The sequence below is a fragment of the Caenorhabditis remanei genome, chromosome II (genome assembly GCF_010183535.1).
Source record: "Caenorhabditis remanei strain PX506 chromosome II, whole genome shotgun sequence".
Lineage (NCBI taxonomy): Eukaryota > Metazoa > Nematoda > Chromadorea > Rhabditida > Rhabditidae > Caenorhabditis > Caenorhabditis remanei.
Window position 1 is genome coordinate 15937916 of NC_071329.1, and position 17505 is coordinate 15955420.

Sequence of the window (17505 nt, forward strand, 5' to 3'; positions counted from 1 at the left end):
AAGCATCCTACCTCAGATGGGTCGTCTGGCTCAAGAATGTGTGGAATGTAGTCCTCGCGGACGGAGAACAGAGCGATCCATGTGATTGCAACACCGTTCAGGAAATGCACTGAAGAAGCCCGCTCATAATTCTCTATGTTTTACCGCTCATTTCCGACCACAGGTCGTCGATTTCTTACTTGTGTCATAAAACACCATTTTATTCAATAAATTTGGTTGATAATCACATGTGTTACTGTAATCCCAATAAAAGACTATAACAGTCATATAATAAAAAGATCTCGCATTAGAGACACACAAAAAAAAAAGCAATAAAGTTACATATCCACGTCGAGATATGACTAATAATGTAGATATACGAGCTCTGACGCTCGAAGTCAAAACAGCCTAACAACATCAGGCAACACTCACAAATTGATTGTCAAAATCGACAATTAATAAAAAAAAAAAAAAAAAAAAAACCCCCGGTTGAAATTGTCGGACCTACCGCCGATAGTTCACAACCACCATATACGATTGCCTCTACAACTCAAATTGAAGTTGCACTACAATCCCATATACGATTGTCACTGTAATTCGTATAGCTATTACAAACAATCCCACACGTCGACAATAATCATCACCAAGCTAAGAGTTTCGCGAGCTCAAAGTTTACTAAGCATAAGTCCAGCCGGCCTAACGAAGCCGTTAAGTGATTTGCCGAACGGTTTAACGTACTCGACACCAAACGACGACGTTCTGCGAAGGAATGCTAGCCCCTTCAAAGATAACAAAGTCAAATTTCAGCAGTTACCTGTTGTTCCGGTCGTTCATAACGCCAAAGTATGTTGCCTAACCAGCAAAATCGCTCTCGTTCCACGTCTCCAGAAGACCATATGTCAAGAAAGTCCTCTCGGGGAAACTCTTTGACTCGTAAGAGACACAACTCTCCACCTCTCCAAGCAACTTCGTTGCTTCAGAGAATCGTGGGTCCGCTCAAGACCTCGATCACGAAGAAATGCAAGACCGCTGGCGAACTTATTGAAAGTTCAGATCAGGCGATCGCACTCTTCGAAGATCCGCATGCGGAACATATCACCACTCACCAACAAGAACTGGTGGATGCAGCGGAGATCCTAGATGATCTTCACAAAACATCAGCTGCTCTCCAGAACTTGGGTGAATATATCCAAATCAAATTCTCGGATCCGGAGATGCAAGCATCCCCGGAGAAAGAGGAATACATGTCGGAGGTCAAGAACCATCTTGTTCAAATGCATGTGGACGACGTCATTATGTTGATCAACCACAACGCCGACAAGTTGGAAATCATCTTGGCAAACGACGATACATCAATCGAAAACATCTCACCGAATCCTGAAAATTCGACACCGTCGGATGACCGTGATCACGGAGAAGAACATCACTCTCCAGATGAGAACTCAGCTCATAGCGAAGACGCTGTACCGACTGATCATCGAGACAGTAACTCTTCTCAGAGCTCGACTTATCACGAAACGTCATCTGACCTTCCAAACCAACTGCCAGAGCCCATCTCGAACAACGAGTCGATGCTCGAGCAGGCGGAAACTGGAAACCGTCGACTTCAGGAGGAAGTCCAACGATTGAAACTCAACAACGAAAAGAAACTCCTAGCTCAAATGGCTACGGAGAGACAACGGTTGGAGTTGGAAAAAGAAAGACTTCTCCGTCAGGAGACCCAAATGGATCTCGCCGAAGCCCGCTCCAAAAAATCTAGTGTCATGCTGGTGAACAACGAGCATACCGCTAGGCACAGTGATCCTACTGCTAAATCGGTCCAAACACAGTCGAACCAAAATATCGCTAGTAATGCGAGTGTTCAGTCTGTTACGGCACCAATAGCACCAACTCCAACGAGCCAACCAAACCAATCCATTAAGGATAATACAGTCACCCAGGCGAATCCATCTAGCCAAGAGATGCTGCTCATGAATGTCATGAACAAACTCAGCAGCATCGAAAGCACTCAAAATAAGACCAACAGTGCTATCTTTGCAGAATTGGCAAAGAGTCATGCTAAGATGGAAACCCTGGTTGACAAAAAACTAGAGCAAAGACTACAAGAACTGATCAAGGCTGAAGAGGACTCAGTTACCCATTCTGGAGAAACTGAAGAAGAAGAGTTCGTAAGAGAATACGAGAATCAAGGAAATACGGCAGATGAGCCAAGCGGCAAGTCAAAATCCAAATCGGATAATAGACACCGCAACCGCTCCAGATCCCGCTCCTCATCTCGTTCTCACTCTCGTCATAGAAGTCACTCCAGGCTCCTTACAGATATCAGTCTTGATACTCTAGTAAAACACATCAAAGCCTTCGACGGCAATGGCAAACTCGACATCTTCGAGAAAACATTTGCCAACTCCGTCATGAAACATCCGAGGCTCAATGATGACATGAGATATTCCATTCTCACCACATTGGTGAAAGGGGAGGCCGCTCCATGCATCGATCAGTCCACTGACTCTAAGTTAGCCATCGAGACCACTCTGAGCAACCTCAGAAACGTTTACGGGAAATGCAATGACAAATACAATCTCCTGGACAGGCTCAAAAAATTGCCATTCCATCAGTCCAACACAAAACAGATGAGATTAGACATTGCATCCCACACGGTGATACTCGGACTGCTCAGAGAGAAGGATCTGCCAGAAAATGATGAGCCCACTATTCATATTATCGTAGGCAAACTTCCACCAGCAATGCGTTCAAAGATCGCAAGTTACTTGACCAAGATGGGCACCACTCTACATTGTTGCCGCTCCAATCTGACGAGTATCAAGTGCAAGCATACTTAGCCTCTGCACTACTCGAGGAATGGACACCAGAAGACCCCATGACTAAAATAGCCAATGAAGTCGAAATGATGCGAAGACTCGAAACGCTCGGTATCGAAGACGTTTCAGTCGCAGAAAGCACTACAAAGACCGCTCAGGAACTATATACCCAGTTTACTATAACCGCTCGATTCAACGCGGAAGGTCAACTGGAAGTAGCATTACCACTAAATGGGAATGAGGTCAGACTGGCAAACAATTACGCGGTATGCGTCAAACGACTAGGGAGTCTTGTCATCACCCTAAAAAGAGGCAAAGACCTCAGACACGAATACTCAAAAATCTTTCACGATCAAGAGTTAGCCGGCTTTATCGAGCGAGTAACGGTCGAAATGTTGACGAAGCACAAACTTCACTACTATTTCCCTCATAGAGGAGTAGTGAAAGCAGATTCAATGACAACTAAACTCCGCATCGTATTCGACGCGAGTAGTCACGCATCAGGACAGTTGTCACTCAATGACTGCTTACATGCAGGCACCAACATGATCGTACCGCTCTTCGGAATCCTGGTCCGCTTCAGGTTCCCTCAAAAAGTCATTGTGGGAGACATCGAGAAGGCATTCCACCAAATTCCCCTCCAGGAAGAATATCGTAATCTAGCGATGTTCCTGTGGTTAAAAGATGTGGATAAGCCGCCCACTCGAGACAACATCGAGGTACACCGCTTCACTCGCGCACCCTTCGGGATGACGTCCAGTCCTTTCCTCCTCGCAGCCTCTATCAATTATCAGTTAGAGAATAACCCTCATGAGCTGAACGAGGAAATCAAGGAGAACTTATACGTTGATAATTGTATGTTCTGTACAAACGACGAGTCCGCTATCCCGCAAATTGTTTCTGAGGCCAAAAAGGTGTTTAATCGCCTAGGCATGAACCTAAGAGAATTCATCACGAACAGCCCAGAAGCAATGGCGGCAATTCCGGAAGCCGACAGAGCCAAATCAGACGTAATTAAGCTCCTTGGATACAAATGGGACACCGTCAACGATACGATAACGGTCAAAATTGCCGAGCTAAACATTGATCACCCCACTAAAAGAGATGTAGCGTCTAAGCTTGCTGAAACGTTCGATCCGCTCGGACTGGTATCACCAATCCAGGTGCCGTTCAAACGCCTGATGCAACGCACATGGCAACAACAAGGGTCTGACTGGAAGGCACCTCTCCCAAATGAGCTGCTCCAAGATTGGAGGGCTCTGCGGACTGCCTTCATAGACAGAGTGATTACCGTACGAAGACCGCTTACACCCGACTATTCTGACAGTCGAATCGAACTGCTTATGTTTTCGGACGCATCACATGACATTTATGCTGCGCTATGCTACGCCAACTTCATCAGAGATGGACAGCCGCCAGTCACCCAACTGCTTGCCAGTAAAAACAAAGTCAAACCGTCAAAAGAGTTGAAATGGACCATTCCAAAACTCGAATTGCTCGGCATCGTCTGTGCATCCAATCTAGCTCGAAGCATCATTGCCGAGCTCAGAGTTCCAATCGCGAAAGTCCGCTTATTTACGGATAGTTCATGCGCTCTGTATTGGATTCTTTCTGGTCAAAATACCAGACAATGGGTTGCGAATAGAACTAGTGAAATCAAAGCAAACCAAGCGAGACTGCTTGAATTGATGGAGACAATTGCAAAGAAGTCAAATAACGTGAAGGAGAATTCCACGTCAGATGAGAAGGTTGGAGCAGATCAAGGCGAGCGAGGTGAGAACTTGGCTCTGAGCATCGGCACCGCTTTCAGATGGTTCATCGAGGGATGCAGGAGGAATGCTGCGGTAAAGAGGAGTGTTGAAGTGGATGAAGAGGATGAAGAGCCACGTGTCAAAAGTGTGAAGAAACGAGAAGTGGAAGATGTGCCCGGAAGGTATGAGAGCTCCGGGTGGGCGAAGAATATTCAAATGTGTGCGGATCTTTTTAAGAAGTGAAGGATCTTTTTAAATTTGATTTTTATGACTCTGCTTTTCTCGGTTCTTTATGTTTTGTACCTATTTTCCATGTTTATCAACTGTCACTTTCCACGTTTCTTTTCAATTTCCTTCTGTTTCCCATGGCCAATTAATAAATTTTCTGCCCAAACATGCTGCCCATTGTATAATTGAGATGTCCGACAGCTGAGGTTGCCCTCTCATTAAAAAGAGCCCCGCTAGGTGATGCCAGATCTCCATCAAGATGCAAAGACTGATATGAAGGGATAATTGGGTGGGAAAATCATGATTCATAAGGGTATACAGCTGGCAGGCATACTTGCGAAATCTCGGCCCGGGCGGGTGAAAAAATGTGCATTTTTTCACAAAATTTGTTGCCATTTTTTGGAATGTTCATCAAAAATAGTCAACAATTGTAGGTTCGACTTTTAATCAAAACTTGAAAACATAGTCGGAAACTCGGCTTTTTTGCAAGAAATTCAATTTTTCTCAAAAAAGTTCAATTTTCACTGTTTGTACTGAAACCCGAGCCGGGCAGAAAATTTTCAAATTGGCCCGGCTTGTCGCAAGTATGCCGGCGGAGTACTGTAATGAGAATAACTGAAAACAAAGAAGACGCAACACCTGTATTTTAGACATTTCAGGTTAAATTACTCACAACAAGGGTGCTCCATCGGAAATAAAATTAAAGAAAAACCGGTTTTTCTTCCTCCCGGTTAAACTCTACCGGGTTTTCAAAAACAAAAACCGGTGAAAATCGATTTTCTTCGGTTTGCACCGGTGAAGAAACCAGTGAAAAAACCTTCTTTTTTTCATTTTTCAGATCTTCTCATCTCCCACTACCTCGACGTTTCCCATAAGTGGATTAGACATTTCACACTTCCTCCTCTGCAAGTCCACCTAATAACCAAGACAGCTGGTCTTGGTTAGGTTGCTAATCTAGTAGTAGTAGTAGTCCAGCAATTTCTTATTCTCCCTTCGACAGACACTCAATATGCAACCCGCTCTGTCGTATTTATCTACAGAATGTGTTTTGAAATTTTTAGATTCGAATAAGAGGTAAACATTAATAAGATTCCAGACGTTTTTATTCTAGTCTACAAACTCATTTTTACAGAATTCAACTCTCCCTCCGATGCCTGGCACTCCACCAAGTTGAGAAGTCAGTCCCCCTATACTTGGATCGTCTCTGTCTCGATCACTTCCGGATCACCATCAACCACATCAATTTCCATGTCTCCTCGAAGCAAATAACCGCTCATTCGAAAAGAGTCAAACGCCAAATACCTCTCCCTAGTCACATGACGAGAGCTCAAGTATTCAGAAGGTTGATGGATGCACTATTGAAAGATAGATATGAAATCTCAGTGAATGAGATGACTTTCAGAGTTTATCTTCTCGATCTGTTCCCACTGCCAGAGAACATGAGGGTTAAAGTCAAGAGGCTTGACACGGGGCTTCTTGAACTAAAACGATTGATTCCAGTTATTAATCAAACAAGTTCCCCATTGAAAGAATTGAAATTTGTGGCAAGAAACCAAACAGATCTTCATATCCCTATGGTTCATCGGGCTGAAAAGCTGGGGATCATTGATTTCAGTACCCACAAAAATAAAATTAACTGGGGGGTGATTTTAGTATTTCTGCCAAATAAAGAAATAGTTCTCAAACAGGCGAAATTGTCCGATAGAGAAGTAATGAGTGTTGTTGAAAGCTGGCTGGAAAGTAAGAGGGATATCGGAGCATCGTTCACATGGGAACGATATGAGAGCAAAACTGTTGAGAAGGTGATGAAGAAAGTGAGAAGATGTTTTGGAGGAAACGTTGCAGCGATGGAAGAAAACGAGAAGTAAGTAGAATAATGATATAGAACTGAAAATAAATGTTGTATTTTCAAAATTTACAATTTTGAATCTAGGATCAGAAATGTCAGGTTTAATGAAACCAACTATTTTCCTTTTAGATTATCTCCTTCCCTCGCCACACCTTGCCTTATTCTCCCGATGAACCCCACGTCTGAACTCATCCTCTATGGTACCGAAGAGAAAGGACTCGAAGGATTTACTTTCAACTTGAAAATGGAAATTTTCTCAGCTGCATCTATCAATTCATTTCATCAACATCATCTTTATCAGTTCTACGCCCAGGGGCAGGAATCAGAATTTTCTCTTGTTTTAAACTTTTTCCACGTTCCAATTCTGGCATTTATTGCAGGCTGGTTGATGGGCTACGCGAGTATTGACGTCATCAAAAACCCGTCAGTTCAATTTTGAAGTTTTGATTTCAATTATCATAATTATGTGTCACAAGTTTTAATAAACGTCCTGTCGATTTCGTTCTTCTTTTTTCTAGAAAATTCTTCTACTATCTCGACATTCCTAAAGGCAATAAACGGCAAGTTCACAAGGGAAGTACACGACGGACCGAGTTGAACTTTTTCTATAAATTTGACCATAAGTAATTTCGACCCCGAGGATTTCAAATCTGCAATAAAAATCTGCAAAGTGTTTCCGTGGACCGAGTTATGAGCCATCAAACTTTTCTTATGGTGAACATTTTACAACGAGAGACACGACCTGTATAAATGTCTGCCACAACCTAACCCCACGTTTTCCAACCATCGGTGGATCAACTCGCCCGGCTACCCTTCTTGATCCTTTCATAGATCGTTTTAATTGTTTTAATTGTGGTTTATTTTTGTAGCGAATAATAGTGTGTATGTTTGGTATCCCAATCTACTTTTTAATTTCTGCATTCTTTTCATTTTTTATTCTGTTTTCCTGAAAATTAAACATTTGAAAAGTTTGACATTTTTTTCATAATTTTCTTTATGAATAAAGTTTTCGTTTTTAAGTTTCAAAACGGTTTCAAATGCATAATAAGCAATACTCGATTTGAAGCTAAGCTGAAAAAATGTAGACTAACTATAAGAAATATTTTAATCGGGATAATTATAACTTTTGCTGTCTTCTATTAGGTTGATTCATAATTTTCTGCAATTTTTCGATAAAACTTTGCTTCTATTTTTTTAAATCCAGAAAGACTTCTCGAATTCAAAATATTGTTTATCAGCACCGATGGTCTTCTGACAAGATTTTAGTAGCATTCTGATTCTCTCCGCGTAGACCATCCATTTGAGATCATTTGAAGAGGTAACTTGCTTCTATTTGATATCCCCTTTTCATTCGGATTTTTTCCGGTTTAAATGACCTTGGAGTCAAGCAAAACGTTTTTTATCAGAGAGAAGAAGCCTGGATAAGTACGTTGAATTGAAAAAACTGTCCAGCCAGATGATAACAGTTTGTTGTGGGTTACTTTCTCAACACTTGAAAAAAGTGTTGTCATACCAAAAATGTCTTTGTGTTATATCTCCCCGTCTTGGAGTCACATGATTTTAAGTTTATTAAAATTTGAAACGTGAACATCTGATGTTACTTCCCTTACATTGTTCAGGAGTTCCTACCACTACTTCCAGAGTACTGAGTATCAGAGTCAAAAAACCACTTTTTCAGGTTTGAGAACACCCAGAGAGCGCAAATCTCAGTCCACACATTGTACTTTCCTCACATCGTTAGAATAAGAACTCCACTATTTATTGTTAATAAATAAATAGCCCGACCGTACGCGTGTTGGGTGGAAAAGTGCTAAGAACCAACTTAGGTCCAAGTGATGTGCCATCTCATATTGATTCAAAACGTGTGGTATGTAACGACGAACTTTCTCACTCCGATAAATAATTTCCATCCATGAACTACAGTTACATGAGTCACCTTAAAAGAAGTTGACAACCTACGTGTGGTTTGACACAGATTCCCTCATACGATTCCCTGCTATAACTCCAAATCTAGATCTGACTGCTGAAAGAGAAGAACTTCTTAAGTCAAATCCAAGTTTCTTGTTTCGAATCTTTTGAATCAAAATGTATTTGCGTTAAAACAAGGAGGCCTTTGTTAACATACATCAACAACTTTCTTTTGAATGACCTAGTTTTCAGACCAAAAACGAATGAAAACAAAATAACGTTTCAAAAACGCAAAAAAGTTGCTTGTAAATCAAAGCTCCGCTCTCGGCGGGAAAAAGATCCATATTTAAAACTTTGAAACTGTAACAAGTACTTGAGTTGGTCTACCAAACACAAAAAAGACCATATCGAAAAACGACTCCTGTGCCGAGAAAACAAAACGACAACCGGCAAGCTCGAAAATTGCAGAAAATTATGAATCAACCTAATATTATTCGAAAATCCCTCAGGTGTTAATTGACATAGATTAGATCCACGTCATTCATCGTCTGCATATCCACGTCACCACCTTCAAGGCTCAGCAAACAAATCTCCTCGTCGTGGTGTAGAGTAGAGACCGTCATCTCCTCATCTCTTGTGTACGACCAATCGATTTTTCTTGTCGACATCCCACAGTATTTGAATATTCAAACTTACTAACATCATGACGAAGCCATGGACGTACCTCAGCTTGAAAGCTGTCTTTCAATACATGGATGGTAATAAGCGGTCAGTTTTTGTTTTGATATTACAATACCAAGCAGTCGCGTTGCTTGCGCGCCGCGGTTTATATTGAAAAATACGACAAATAAACGTAACATTCGAACTTGGCACCCAGCCAAGTTTTTTTATCACCGTGGCAACCGTTGTGCGACTAAGCGCGGCGTTTCCGCGACCTTATGCTTTGCACTGCTGTGGATCATTTCATATTTCTTCAATTTTTTATATTTTCCGAAAAATTCCATTTCAGACTGGAACTAAATTTCCATTGTCCAGCACTTCGGTCTGCCGAATGCTCAGTGCCGTTGAACCTGCAATGCCTGACTTTCGAAAAAGAAAAAATTGTAGCCAACGGTGTTTGCTACAAGGTGGAGGGGTATCAAAATCACAAAGGATCAAAAAAATGGAGACAAAAAAAATGGGGATCAAAAAAGTGGAGACAAAAAAAAGTGGAATCAAAATCACTAAGAATCAAAACAATTTTGGACGGCAGAAAACATGTTCGCGTGGAAATTTTGAAAGTTCACAATTCAAGTGTGATCCCCGACAGCCTGAAAATTAGAACGAGGAACTTGGACTCTGGAGACTTAAACCTCGAAAGGGTGTTTTCTTTTATCAACAGATCTAGCTTTCCGTTAAAAAAACTGCGAGTGAACATTTCTAAAACTCGAAATCTCGAAAAGTATTTGGAATGCACTCAGACATTGATTCTTTTCGAGACTAACTACAATGGAGAAAATGCAGATTTGGTTCGAAACATTTTGCATGACCGCAAGAGCTCAAATATAGTGTTAGAGAACATTAGTTTGTCGAGTAATGATACGGTTACTCTCATCCAAAATTGGAGAAATAACCAGAAGAAAATAGGGACGGTCTTGACAATGCAGAATATATTCCGGATTGTACCGATAGTTTTTCCTGTTGGTGACGAATTTCCTTATGTTAACGAAATACTACAAGTTTCAAATGGAACCCATGCTAATTTAAACGATTCCGTTTTACAGTAAGTTTTAACTTTATTCTCCTACCCGCAAGTTGTCAGATCATGTCAAAAACCTTAAACCTTTTTTTTCTAGAAAAAATATGGATCGTCGTTGCATTTCGTTCCCGTTCAACGAGACGTCCGAGCTGGTTTTGTACAGTGTAAGAGATGGACCAATATGGAATAGAAGAACCAAACTTGAAGTGATGCCAATCACATCTACTGGACCAGAAACCCTTTTTGATATTTTCATAGATCTACTGATTTTTTCAAGTTATTTCATTTTACTGCTAATCGCCCTCATTCTTACAGCAGCAGTAGGCGTAGCAATCGAAAAAATGTGAACTTTTTGAGTGGGTCGTATTTAAGGCCAGTAATTTTATTATCAATTACATCACCAATCGCTTTTTTCTTCAATTTTGCAAAAATATCCTCTGTATTTCTCTTTCCTTCATTGTATTTTCACTCATTTTCTGACGTTAATACATCTACTTGATATGAAATAAACACTATAGTAAACAGTTACCATAAATACCATACTTGCAACGGGCCGGGTCGGGCCGATTTGAGAATTTTCACCGGCTTGACCCGGCCCGGCCCAGTCGGCCCGGATCACAGTACAAAAATTTGAAATTTTTAATTTTTTTGAAATTTTTTTTTGATTTTTTCGCAAAAAAGTCGAATCTTCGACTATGTTTTTACATATCGATAAAACTCAAGTGTACGTAGGATTTTTGACTATTTTTGATGTAAATTTCAAAAAAATATCGAAAAATTTTGTGAAAAAATTGTGCTGATATTTTGACTCCGGGCCGGCAACTTTCTCAACCGGCCCGGCCAACGGGCCGAGCCGGGCCGGGCCGATATTTTGCAAGTATGATAAATACTGTATTATAACGGCACCTGTAATAGAACGGCACCTGTATTATAACGGCACCCCGTCTCTACTCAGAATCCATAAAAATGTTTATCAGGGGGTTTTTTCTCGGTTCTGATTAGTAGCAACGTGTTTGGTCACTTCTAGATCAGCAAATAAAACGTCCAAAAAAGATTTTTCGTTCAATTTTAATGAGTTTCTGAAACCACAAAATTTCTCTCGGAGGCAGTTGAAAAATATAACGGCATGCCGTTATAATACAGTGTTTACGGTAAATCGATTTTGGGTTTCTACGTTATCACAAGAAGGAGGCCCTTCTTTACATATAGCTCACTAAACCCCGTCCCTTACTTTAGCTCTGTAACTCGATTTGTAACCGAGTGAGCTGAAATGAGATCAGTGAATCTATTAGGCTGGTGCATAAGTTTCTTTCTTTTTTTGAGGTTGAACTTTGACTCACGGTTTCTAGATACTGTGATTGTTTATCGACCCAAGCTTTTTTGCATTCTAATGGCCATCTCAGTGGCTAACAAATACAGTTTTAAGTTGGTGCCTAGACATTCCGCTCGTTAAAACGATGGTATTTTCTGTGGTCAACCAAACGCCTATTTTGGAACGTTTTTTGGTTGTAGTCGGCATTGGTATCAAAGTTTGACGATCTTAATGGAAACTAAATGAAATTTATAGAAAAATACTTTATCTTGTTGTCACATTTTAGTTTTCGGTCAGAACGTTAAAGGAGAAAAATTATGATCAGACAATTGAGAGCAACTAGAAATCATTGTTCAGCTACGTTCAAGCATATTACAGAAACATCTGAGAGAGCATTTATGCCAAACTATGTGTAAAAGTTAGAAGGCAACATGAGTAAGTGATTCCAGAAAAAAACGATAAGAAAACCATTCAATTAAGTTATAAAACGTGGGTCGCGTGTTTGCTATGATTTTTGTGCTTTCAAGAAATTTTGTGTAGTAGACCTGGGTGAAGTCTAGGTCTCTTCTCAACGCTTTCAAGCAAGTCAGAACTATCCCCTTACAAGTAATCAACAGTAGATACATTACTCTGAAAATGTGCAAAAGATCTAGTAGATTGATTAAGAAGCACGAGTAGCAGGCTTCATCAAACTTAAAAATCACGTGATTTTGATGATGTTGAGTTCGTGCTTCCTGTGAGAAAAAGCAAATTGCTTAGTCATCTGAAACAAAATAAATTCAGAAACGTCAATGCCTACTCTACTCAATAATAAACATTTCTACCAATTTCCTTATCTAGCGTTAAAGAAAAATCGAAAAAACTCACACATCCGTAAATTGCTGATCCTCGCCGTTTTTCAACGACCGGCCTAAACTACAGTTGCTTAGTTCAAATGTTATTATTAATTTTTTTAGCATAATTTTCCTAGCTTGTTTTAATTTTAAATAGATCACCCATTCTCGTCAACATATTCTGAGAAAAAAATGAAGACGAAGAATGGTACCAAAAAAGGGTTCCTCAAGTATGTTGACTTGTCTACGGCTGAGATTAAGCAGATGGCAGACGTCATGTCACAGGTATAATCACAATAAGTTATAGGCACTAAATAACTATTTTTCTCATTATGTGAGTTATTAGCCTTCTAGAAATTTCATGACAAAAATGATCTAAAAAAAGAAAGAAACTTATGCACCAGCCTGATATGATGTGTTCTATTCTCTCAGGTGTTAATTGGCACAGATTAGATCTAAGTCACTCAACATCTGCACATCCACGTCACCACCTTCAAGGCTCTGCAAACAAATCTCATCAACGTGTAGTAGAGACCGTCCTCTCCTCCTCTCATTGTGTACGATACGGTGTGAATCGATTTCTCTTGTCGACATTCCACAGCGTTTGAGCCTTCAAACTTACTAACATCATGACGAAGCCATGGACATATTTGAGCTTGAAAGCTGTCTTTCAATACATGGATGGTAATAAGAGGTTAGTTTTTTTGTTGATACAATACCAAGAATAGGACTATTTTAATTTTCAAATTTCTTTCAATTTTTGCATACTTGTCAAAGCCCGCCTTCAAAAAAAGTACTTTTTTTAAAATTTTTCATCGAAAAGGTTCACATTTTTTGATGATTTTTCTGAATTACTTCTTATTCTGAACCATACTCGTCCCGGGCCGGCCCTATTCTTGACAAGTCTCATTTTTTTAAATATATTTTCCGAAATATTCCATTACAGACTAGAACTCAACTCCCATTGTCCAGCACTTCGGTCAGCTGAAAACTCAGTTTCGTTGAACCTGCAATTTCTGACTCTCGAAAAAGAGAAAATTGTAGTCAACGAAGTCTGCTACAAAGTGGAATCAAAATATCAAAGGATCAAATCAATTTTGAACGGCAGAAAACATGTTCGCGTGGAAAATTTGGAAATTTACGATTTAAATGTGATCCCAGACAGTTTAAAATTCAGAACGAGGAACTTGGACTCTGGAGACTTAGACTTTGAAAGGGTCCTTCCTTTTATCGACAGAGCCAACTTCCCGTTGAAAGAACTGCGAGTGAACATTTCTAAAACTCCAAATCTCGAAAAGTATTTGGGATTTACACAGACATTGATACTTTTCGTGACTAACTACAATGGAGAAATGGAAGATTTGGTTCGAAGCATTTTGTATAACCGCAAGTGCCCAAATATAGAGCTAGAAAATTTTATTCTGTCGAGTAATACTACGGTTGCTCTTATCGAAAATTGGAGACATAACCAGAAAAACATCGGAACGGTCATGGTGATGTATCATAAATATCGGGAAGTACAGATATATGTTGACGACCTACTAGAAGGGTTGGATGGAAGATTTGCTTATTTCAACAATTCCGCTTTGCAGTAAGTTTCATGCTTATTATCCTGGCCAGCAAGTTATTAGTCAAAAACCTTAAAACATAATTTTTTCCAGAAACAATGTGAATCGCCGTTGCATTTCGTTCCCGTTCAACCGGACGTCCGAGTTGGTTTTGCACAGTATATGGGATGGACAAATATGGAATAGAAGAATTAAACTTGAAGTGATGCCAATCGGATCTACTAGAGAAGAAACCTTTCGGGAAAACTTTCGTGATCTTCCCATAGAGTTTCAAATTTTATTAACTGTTTTTGCTTTAGTGCTAATTGTTTTCGCTCTTTTCTCTTCTCTTTTTTTCTCTTTTTTTCTCTTTTTTCTCGGAAACGGAACTGTGAACAGGTTGTTGATCTTCTTCTAGGCAGACTTGCAAAAATTTCGGTCTGCCCGGATTTGAATGTTTGAACTTGTTTCACTAGAATTTTTTCACAAACATTTTTTTCTGAAAATTTTTCATATTTTTCTCAAGTATACATATTTTTCAAAATCCTGTAATCTACAAAAAATCAGTCCTTAAAGGTTTTTCCTAGAAGAATCGGAAAATTTTCAAGAAATTCAGACCAAGTATACCGGGATACTCATCCGTGAATCTACTCACTTTTGCTGTCTGCACATTTGACTTTTTTGCGAACAATTCCAAAAAATGTACATTTTGTATTTTTGCGGAAATTTTCCAAAATTTTTCAAGCGGTTTGTTTTTCATTTGATTCAATACCAAGAATAGGATTCTCCCAGGAGTGCGAGGTGTATGGTCCGCAACGAAGAGATTCGAAATAAAAAATTTCTTCCAAGTCGCGTAGCGTGCACGTTGGCATCGTTTCAAGACTGCTGTGGATCCTTTCTTTCATGTTTCTTTAATTTTTGTCCGAAACATTCCACTACAGACTGGAAGTCAATTCTCATTGTCCAGCTCTTCGATCTGCCGAAAGCTCAGTGCCGTTGAGCCTGCAATCTCTGATTCTCAAAAAAAGAAAAATTGTAGCCAACGATGTCTGTTATAAAGTGGAATCAAAATCTCAAAGGATCAAATCAATTTTGGACGGCAGAAAACTTGTTCGCGTGGAAATTTTGAAAATTCGCAATTCCAGTGTTATCCCAGATAGCCTGAAATTCAGAACGAGGAACTTGGACTCTGGAAACTTAAACCTCGAAAGTGTGCTTCCTTTTATCAACAGAGCTAGCTTCCCATTGAAAGAACTGCGAGTGAACATTTCTAAGACTCCAAATCTCAAAAAGTATTTGAGATGCACACAAGCATTAGTACTTTTCGAGACTAACTTAGATCAAGAAAAGTCAGATTGGATTCGAAGCGTTTTGTATGACCGCAAAGGCCCAAATATAGTTCTAGAAAATTGTATTCTGTCGAGTGATGATACGATTGCTCTCATCCAAAACTGGAGTAATAACCAGAAAGAAATCGGATCGGTCTTGACAATACATCATGAATATGGGGATCTACCTCTGTCTGATGTTGCTGAACTCATGGATGTGTTCAATGGAAGGAATGTTTATTTCAACGATTCCGTTTTGCAGTAAGTTTCAAGATTATTATCCTAGCCCGCAAGTTATCAACATACTTTTTTCCAGAAACAATATGGACCGTTGTTGCATTTCGTTTCCGTTCAACGAAACGTCCGATGTGGTCTTGTATAGTATAACAGATGAACAAAATTGGAAGGAAACAACCAAACTTGAAGTGATGCCAATCGGAACTACTAGAGAAGAAACCCTTTTTGATATTTTCATAGAGTTGTTTCCTTTACTCATTGTTTTTTACTGCTAATTACCTTCCTTCTTCTCCTGTTCCACAGTTTAATCAAATGAAAAACAAATAATTAGTAAATAAAAAATAATTACAATAATGAAACGATCCATAAATACACGGAACATAACAGTGAATACGTTGCCCACCATCTTCTAGATCTTCTAGTTCATCCGTGAATCTATTCACTTTTGCTGTCTTCTATTAAGGGCTAATTGACACAGATTACATCCATGTCACTCAACATCTGCGTATCCACGTCACCACCTTCAAGGCTCTGCAAACAAATCCCCTCCTCGTGAACAAGAGACCGTCATCTCCTCCTCCCGTTGTGTAGGACAATCGATATTTCTTGTCGACATTCCCCTATATTTGAATCTTCAAACTTACTAACATCATGACGAAGCCATGGACGTACTTGACCTTGAAAGCTGTCTTTCAATACATGGATGGTAATAAGCGGTTAGTTTTTGTTTTGATATTACAATACCAAGAATAGGGTAATTTCATCTTTCATATTTCTTCAACTTTTGCATACTTATCAGGTCCGACTTTAGAAACAGACCATTGTCAACATCCAAAATATTCCATTACAGACTGGAACTCAATTTCCATTGTCCAGCACTTCGGTCAGCCGAAAGCTCAGTTCCGTTGAACCTCCAATCACTGACTCTCACAGAAAAAAAAATTGTGGCGAATGATGTCTGCTACAAGGTGGAATCAAAATCACAAAGGATCAAATCAATTTTGGACGGCAGAAAAGAAGTTCGCGTGGAATTTTTGAAAATTCGCAATTTAAGAGTGATCCCAGACATCCTGAAAATTAGAACGAGGAGCTTGGACTCTGGAAACTTAAACCTCGAAAGGGTGCTTTCTTTTATCAACAGAGCTAGCTTTCCGTTAAAAGAACTGCGAGTGAACATTTCTAAAACTCGAAATCTCGAAAGGTATTTGGGATGCACTCAGAAATTGATTCTTTTCGAGACTAACCATGATGGAGAAAATGCAGATTTGATTCGAACTATTTTGTATGATCGCAATAACTCAAATATTGAGTTAGAGAACATTAGTTTGTCAAGAGATACTCAGGTTACTCTCATCCGAAATTGGAGAAATAACCAGAAAAAAATTGGAACGGTCCTGACAATGCGAAATAGATTACGGATTTTACCGATATTTTTTCTTTATGAGGACGAATTTCCCAATGCTAACGATCTATTAGGAGTTTTGAATGGAAGCGTTTCTAATTTCAACGATTCCGTTTTACAGTAAGTTTCAAGCTTATTATCCTGTCCCGCAAGTTGTTGACATACTTTTTTCCAGAAACAATATGGATCGTCGTTGCGTTTCGTTCCCGTTCAACCAGACGTCCGAGCTGGTTCTGTACAATGTGAGAGATGGACCAATATGGAATAGAAGAGTCAAACTTGAAGTGATGAAAATAGGATCTACGCGACGAGCAACAATTTTTCATATTTTGCTAGATATTTTTCTAATTATAATAATTGTTTTCTTTTTAGTGTTTTTTGTTTTCTTTTTAGTGCTAATCGCCCTCATTCTTACAGCAGCACTATGCGTAGGAATCTCAAAAATTTTTAACTTTTTGAGTATGATTCCGCTCCCTGATTGTATCGCAATATGTTGAGTTTAAAAGGGTTTGAAGTGTATAGATCACAAGTGAAGCTTTATTTTTGTAGTTGACAATTTTTTGTATTTTTGTAC

The 17505-nt window shown here is 39.5% G+C and overlaps 2 protein-coding genes across 2 annotated transcripts; both read left to right on the forward strand.

Annotated features, from left to right (window-relative positions):
* Positions 1 to 5786: 5786 nt before the first annotated feature.
* GCK72_007269 (uncharacterized protein) lies at positions 5787 to 7065 on the forward strand (the record flags this gene model as incomplete). Its single annotated transcript, XM_003103857.2, has 3 exons — positions 5787 to 5851; positions 5910 to 6641; positions 6756 to 7065. 3 exons carry the CDS (start codon positions 5787 to 5789, stop codon positions 7063 to 7065), a joined length of 1107 nt encoding a protein of 368 aa, XP_003103905.2.
* A 5981-nt stretch (positions 7066 to 13046) lies between these two features.
* GCK72_007270 (uncharacterized protein) lies at positions 13047 to 17199 on the forward strand (the record flags this gene model as incomplete). Its single annotated transcript, XM_053726076.1, has 5 exons — positions 13047 to 13111; positions 13364 to 14008; positions 14906 to 15553; positions 16380 to 16497; positions 17107 to 17199. 5 exons carry the CDS (start codon positions 13047 to 13049, stop codon positions 17197 to 17199), a joined length of 1569 nt encoding a protein of 522 aa, XP_053590270.1.
* Between the last annotated feature and the right edge of the window lie 306 nt (positions 17200 to 17505).